The following is a 7,109-nucleotide window of genomic DNA, read 5'->3' as shown; positions in this document are numbered from 1 at the left end:
TTTTTAATTTTGAAACATGATTACATCCGTATACAAGAATAGCCACCGACAACATTTAATATAAAGGTCGGATGTTATAAAATACGTTAACTGTTTATGCATTAAAATAGAGTAACGATATAGCGTATTAGATTTAAATTACGCAGTAAATAATTTCAGTATAATAATTTTAATATAATAATTCTTTGATGATTCCGTCAGCGGAGATTGTGTCGATTATGAATACTATGATATCATAATATTTTAGTCAGACTTGTCTCAATAACAGGTCTTGATTAGAAAATGTTAGAAAGATGCATACAGATTTACATGTCGACCTGATATTTATATCAGTCAAAGGCTTCAAAAAGCATGTCACAGTCAGTTTATTGCAGCAAAAATAAGTGATTTTTTTCTGATATATTATCTGGCGCAAAAATTAAATGCCGAATTGCTTAAATTCTATAAATGTTATTTGCACACCAAATTTCGAAAGTCTGCATTCTGTTTGGGTTTTAAAACGATAGGGATTGGAACGGAATGAAAATTGAATAAACCGCCGTTGAGTGTCGAAGTTTACTCGTGCCGTTTATGTCAAACGCTTCGTTAACCTTGTCCGCTTTCACTTATAGTGCTAAATCTAACCTTGCTACGAGTATGTTACTGAAGAAATTCATTACATCCAATTATAAATTCACTAGCTTAATTATCAATGAAGTGTATGGAAGTGTAGCAGACCCTCCGCAAGGACAAGGCCAAGATGATGAATTATTACTAAAAACACTATCTTCGTAGACAATACTTTTCAAAATTGCAGATATTTTTAATTTAGTTATTGTAGCCCGACTCTAAGCAGTGTTAGTGTAGTAACTTATTGTAGATTATAAATAGAACCTCAGTTAGGATCTCCGTTGAATGTTAGTGTATTTTAGTTCACAACTATGTTTTGCAGTTTTCTACCAAAAGGTGGATAATACATTCAGGTTTTCTTGAGATATTTCGCACAGTATTTTTCGAGAATAGCTTTAAGATTAATGTCGAAAGATACCAGATGCCTCTCTTCTAAAATAGCTAATTGTTTGTTGCATACATTTTTGTCTAAATTATAAATAGCGGCTTTATTTACGAAAAATATTAAAACATAGAATCTAAAATTATAAAGAAATACATTATTCTGTGTTTACTTCTTTTTAAGTTCTATCCTTCATATCAGAAAGTCTTGACAGCTTCCATCCATCTCTTCTGTATTCTTTTTTATGGTTGAACATTTCTATCGATTTCCAGCTACATATACAGTATCGTAAACGATAGTTAAACGGGATTTAGTATGTTTTAGTCAGGTCAACCCATCTAGCGTCGGCCATGTTGCATCTTTCCGCAATTACAAAATTTTGAAATAACTTTCCGAATAAAACAATGTTACCCTTATTTGTAAAAGTTATAACGCTAATCTACGTAACGATAGGTCAAACTATCTAAGAAAGTTATATAGAAACAACTAATTCCCGTACCCTTCAAATAGTTAATGTTTTGGAAACAATAGTGAGGGCTTGATTGTTTGTTATTGTGGCCTCTTGGACCCTTCTATTGATCTTTGTTTCTTACAATCTAGGAGGAACTTTAGTTGGCCTTTTCATGCATAATATATAATTAAAGTTTCTTATGTATGTTAACATATTTCCAATCTCATTAGTATTCCCTTTATTAAATGGTTAATGATGAAACGACATTGTAATAGTTAATGCGGCAAAGCGTTGTCGACTGTCCTAGTTCATGTGTTATAACTAGTATCTGAATTTTTAATTTTTATGGCGTACAACAGTGAATTAACAATTTACTTTCAATGTACATATATTGTTTGCTAAGGGCAGGCCAATTTGTTTGCGATCTATTTCTTCCGAGTTCATCTGAGATTACAAAAAAAATTGAGCACGTAGGCAGTCTTTATTATATTATTGAGTTTACTAAAAATACACTAATACAGATGCATCATGTTGTAACATACGTTTTATTTATATTTTTTTCTCAGCGGAAACCAACATAAACATAACAATATAAAACATTATATGATAAGTGGCTCTGAAGGCCGTAAGGTTCAGTGACCTGTTGCTACACATACGAAAGTATTTATGAATACAATACCTAAATATTTTACTTATATGCGTTATAAAATAGAACGCCGTTCGATAAATAGAATAATCGAGGTTACAATATTTCATCTTAACACAAATGATGCCCTGATTCTAAATAAAAAAGTTGATTTATAGGTACAAACGCGGAAGTAGGTAAGCTTCTGTTTTTACTTATCTTCATTAAGATTTATAATATTTAAAATAGGTTACTATTTTTGGTAATTAGGAGTCGTAATGGTAATACCATGTTTTTTAAAAGGGAGGGTGTCGGGCGTTCATGAATTGTTTGCCTTACTTTTTCGTGGATTAATCGTTTACCGGGAAGTTACCTTTGTTAGCGCGACCCCGCTACGCCCCGGATACTGTCCATTAACAACATGCAAGTTTAACGTTAATAGCTACCGTAAGTCCCACTGCTAATCCATATGACCTGTATGGGTAGAGATTTATGCCAAAAATTTATAAAGAAAGAACCCAACAGATTTAAAATACTATTTACGGTTGTACGTTCAGTCTTACAACCAGTATTAAAAATTCGTCGTTGAATTACATTAGTAATAACTTATTTTCCTTTTGTTACAGATAATGGGTACATTTCCCGCAATTCAGTTACAACAACTGAAAATATCTAGCAACATAAGTAATCACTAAGCAGGAAAAATGAATGCAACAACGGACATTATGGAGGCGTACTGCGTTCCCGGGGGACGAGAGTTCCAGCGAGTCTATATAAAAGTGCACGGCTACATCGCGCTCATTATTTGCCTGCTCGGCTCTGCGGCCAACTCCGTTAATATCGCTGTACTGAGTCGGAAGGAAATGATCTCATCCACTAACTCCATCCTGACCGCCCTCGCTGTAGCCGACCTCCTCGTCATGCTCGACTACATACCTCTCGCTTTGCACATCTACACAACTATCGGCTCCGAACTACACCGGAACTCCTACGGATGGGCCGTCTTCGTCTATTTCCATTCCATATTCAGTCAAACTTTTCATACTATATCAATATGGTTAACTATAACTCTTGCGATATGGCGATACATCGCTATCAAGTTTCCGCAGAAAAACAGAATTCTTTGTAATAAACGTAACACAAATCTGGCTATAGCTGTCGCTTACGTCGTTTGTCCTATAATGTGTCTGCCTATTTACTTCGCTATGGATATACAAGAGATACCTAACAAGAATAACAATGAGACTGGCATGATAGAACTAAATGAGACTTCGATGAACATGTCAAAAGATTACGACATAAAATATGCAATAACAATGACGAATAACGAGGATTTGTTAACAGCGATATTCTGGATATATAGCGTCTTTATCAAACTTATACCTTGTATAGTATTGTCCATTTTAAGCGTCTGTCTCATACTTAAAATGAAGTCAAGCGACCGAAGGAGACAAAAATTATTGAAAAAATCAGCACTGTTAACGAACGAGGTAATTTGTAAATTCTTTTACAATAACAATATATTCGTTGTGTCATTTTCTACCATGTATGTACTAAAAGTTGTCACAATTATTTTCCTTTTTTGTTTCATCGCTTGAATACAATCCAATTAAAATAAAAACAGAAACAAATAATGTTTTGTTTCTAAAGATGTTCTGCTTGTTTAAAGACAAAGACATTTGTTTCTGAAGTTAATAAAACATTAATACAACTGATGAAAGGAAAATATTCCTAAGAGTTCATATTGCTAAGTTTTTTACAAGGAACCATTTAGGTTGAATACATTTTTCTATGGGCATTATGTACATGTAATATATGTATTTTCCTTTATACTCCTATTTATGAGCCCTTTTACGTACAAGAGAGTATCAGGTGTAGCGGAAATTAGGTTTCCTCAATTTGTTCTCGTTAGAATATGTCATTTTTAAATCGTTAACAGGTACAGTCAGCGTCAATAGGATAATAAATAAAATTAATAATATTCTAAAACATCGATCTTACTAATTTTATAGATGTGAAAGTTTAGATGGATGGATGAATGTTTATTAGTTTGTAGCCTAAACGATAAAAATAGCCTATATATAAATATAAATTTATAGCCTAAACGACTAAACGGATTTGGCTGAAATTTGGCACAGATGTAAACCATAGTCTGGAATTTATTAATATAGGCTACTTACTTTTTTTTAATACCACGTGGATGGAGTCGCGGGTGAAAGCTAGTATATTATATTTCCATCATTTTCAACCATTAGAGCAAATATGCAAGAACATTATTTATATGATTTATCACAAAATACAACATGTATAGATTTTTCTCCGGTATCAATGAGTTATGAATATTAAAATTTTACAATTATACAAAGATTGGAGGTGATTGTCGGGAAATTTTATTTTTTAATACTTGATAAATAATATGTAGTTTTGTTGCTGACTGTACAAAATTACCATTCTTAACATCTGTTACAATATCCGTTAACTTTTATTGTAATGTTTAATTTTTTAAATGACTCTGATGCATTGTTTTGGTAAAATAGATAAAAAAATATTTATTTAGATATATTGTTTATCTATAACGCGAACACACGCACACGCATTACGCTTATTTGTCAATTTAATTTATACGTTAATTAATTTTTAACGTAATTAGAAAGGTCTCTAGTCTGTCTTTTGTCTGCCCTTTGTCGTGTTACATTTACGTACTTACGGTGGGTTTCGACTGTATTGACACTTGTATATGTATTAAAATAAGACTAACGCCGTTCGAAACCCACTGATAGATGAAATATATCAATATTGATAATACTGATATAATGCAGGCTGAAAAAGCTCGACTAAAAGAGGACTCCGGTGGTGGTAAACGCGCGGCGAGTGGCGGTGGACGAACGGATCGTACAACGAGAATGCTCGTCGCTTTACTGGGGCTCTTCCTAGCTACAGAACTGCCGCAAGCATTGTTTGGTTTACTTACCGCAATAGCTCCACATCTTTTTCAACAATGTTACTACTCATTTGGTAAGTTTGGTTAACATAGCTTAATAAATCTCTAATAACTTTACCTCAACGATTATCCAAATATCCAAATATGTGCTTATATAATTTTTCGTACTTGTGAATTACAGTAATTAACGTGAAATGTTAAGGTAATTTGAGTGCTTCATATTCAGAATCGCTGACGTGTTTCGTTACGATAATATTCACCGGTTTATATGGATTGGCAGCTTGTTTGAGAACGTACAGCAACCAATTAACGCTGAATTTTATACTTTGCAAAACATTTTTGATATGTTAGGCAACACTTTTATTTCATGCAAATGAGAGTCACGTGTTGTGTTACTCTTGTTACCGTTAATTAATAACCTAAAGATATTGATTAATGCAATCCATAAATGCTTTTTTAGAATAAGAAGAATAATATCCCAGTCTGTAATATTCACATTACATGTGAATAGGGTTGAGAAAGGCATTTCTGATGTCTTACTCAACGGACAAATCTTATCGTTATATACTCTTTGTCAAAATGTATTATAATAAGCCATAGTTACTAATTATACTTCTAAGTTTTTCTCTCTTAAGTTATTTCTGCGAAGTCAAACGACTACAGGAATGTAATAAGTGAATTTTCTTTAGAAGTTCTCAACTAATTGAAACATTATTTCATTCGTTCAGATTTCGTTAAAATATCACGACCTCTTTTGTAAATCACAAAATATTTCTTTGAACAACTGTTTAGTCTAGAAATTGCGCAATATCTATTTTAATTAAAATGTGAACTTTCATAAAGCTAACATTGTATTTACTTATTAGTAGAACAAAGACACTTCATTTTAATGAATCATACTTCAACATTTAATAAGAATTAAATACAAATTAATAACTCTCTCCACAGGCGAGGTTATGGATCTTATGGCCTTGGTAGGGTCTGCCGTGAACTTTGTTCTGTACTGCAGTATGAGCAGGCAGTTCCGCAACACCTTCAGACGGCTCGCCCGAAAGCTGCTGCCGATGCAGCGCAGGACTTCAGAACTAGGGACTGCGAGGAAAGCGTAGCAGTCACAGTCCGGCCCTGCCACTTCTGTCACATATCTATGAACTGTACTACAAACGAAACCATATAAATATTATGGATGTAGTACAAATTATGTACTGTCAATTATTTTATTGACCCGTTTTAGTGATATATAGAAATATTCATGGTGAAAAGAACAATTTAGGAGTTTTGAAGTGAAAGCAAACAAAAACAAGTGAGTGTTGATATTTTATACATTCAGTGTTTTCATAATTAGGCATTTATTGGTGGTAAAAGTATACTTCTTATAATAAAACAAATAATTTTTTAAAGCAAACTTGATGCAAATGAAATGGTTATAACGAGAAAAGTTGTAAACTGTATCTAAAAGGATTTTAAACGTTAAAATATTTCTTTAGTTTTAATGCTGTCGTAAGGGATCATTGTTTAATATATAAAACAAGTATAGTTTAAAGTAACATAATGATTATAACATGGTGCTTAATTCTATGTCAAATTATATCATTTTAAACTTGTGCCATTGTCGTTACATTACTTGAAATGGAATACCTAGTCATTGTGTACTCTTAGTTTAAATATTGCTTGTAAAATATAATTCTAATTCTTAGCATAATCATTAATAATGATTTAAACAAACGCATAGAAAATTAATAACAGTAATAAAAAACTTCAAATTTAAAATATTGAAGATTTTTTTTTCTATTGTATACATTTATGATTATCAAATAACAGTTTCGTTATTCTCAAAATTTTGAATGCCTATTGTATTATAGAATTTATGAAGTTTTCGTAAACACAAAAATTAAGTTACTAGTGTAAATATTTTGAATAAGTCAATCACATTTGATGTAACATAACATGACCCTATTATATAAGCAAGTTGTCAGTAATCTTGTTCGGATTTGCAGAACTTGTAAAGCGGCAAGACCCCAAACAATTTATAAGTGGATGTAACAAGTTTATGTTTAGGTTATGTCGATTATTGGTTTGGTTTTGGGTTGTATTCGTATTA

The 7,109-nt window shown here is 32.2% G+C and overlaps 1 protein-coding gene across 1 annotated transcript; it reads left to right on the top strand.

Moving 5' to 3' along the window:
* The first annotated feature begins 2,699 nt into the window (after window positions 1-2,699).
* Window positions 2,700-6,397, top strand: LOC106109241. The gene is made up of 3 exons (XM_013290656.1): window positions 2,700-3,557; window positions 4,887-5,082; window positions 5,957-6,397. Exons 1-3 carry the CDS (start codon window positions 2,772-2,774, stop codon window positions 6,115-6,117), a joined length of 1,143 nt encoding a protein of 380 aa, XP_013146110.1. The 5' UTR covers window positions 2,700-2,771; the 3' UTR covers window positions 6,118-6,397.
* The last annotated feature ends 712 nt before the right edge of the window (window positions 6,398-7,109 follow it).

Source organism: Papilio polytes, unplaced genomic scaffold (genome assembly GCF_000836215.1).
Source record: "Papilio polytes unplaced genomic scaffold, Ppol_1.0 DF821289.1, whole genome shotgun sequence".
In the NCBI taxonomy this organism is placed as follows: domain Eukaryota; kingdom Metazoa; phylum Arthropoda; class Insecta; order Lepidoptera; family Papilionidae; genus Papilio; species Papilio polytes.
Note: the sequence above shows the minus strand (reverse complement) of the source record. Positions and strands in the feature narration are given on the sequence as shown.

What these genes read in the sequence shown, in the direction of transcription:
- LOC106109241 (XM_013290656.1), top strand. Translation starts at nt 2,772, where the DNA reads ATGAATGCAACAACGGACATTATGGAGGCGTACTGCGTTCCCGGGGGA. An exon ending in CAGCACTGTTAACGAACGAG is followed by an intron (nt 3,558 to 4,886) that starts GTAATTTGTAAA and finishes GATATAATGCAG; the next exon opens with GCTGAAAAAGCTCGACTAAA. An exon ending in ACAATGTTACTACTCATTTG is followed by an intron (nt 5,083 to 5,956) that starts GTAAGTTTGGTT and finishes CTCTCTCCACAG; the next exon opens with GCGAGGTTATGGATCTTATG.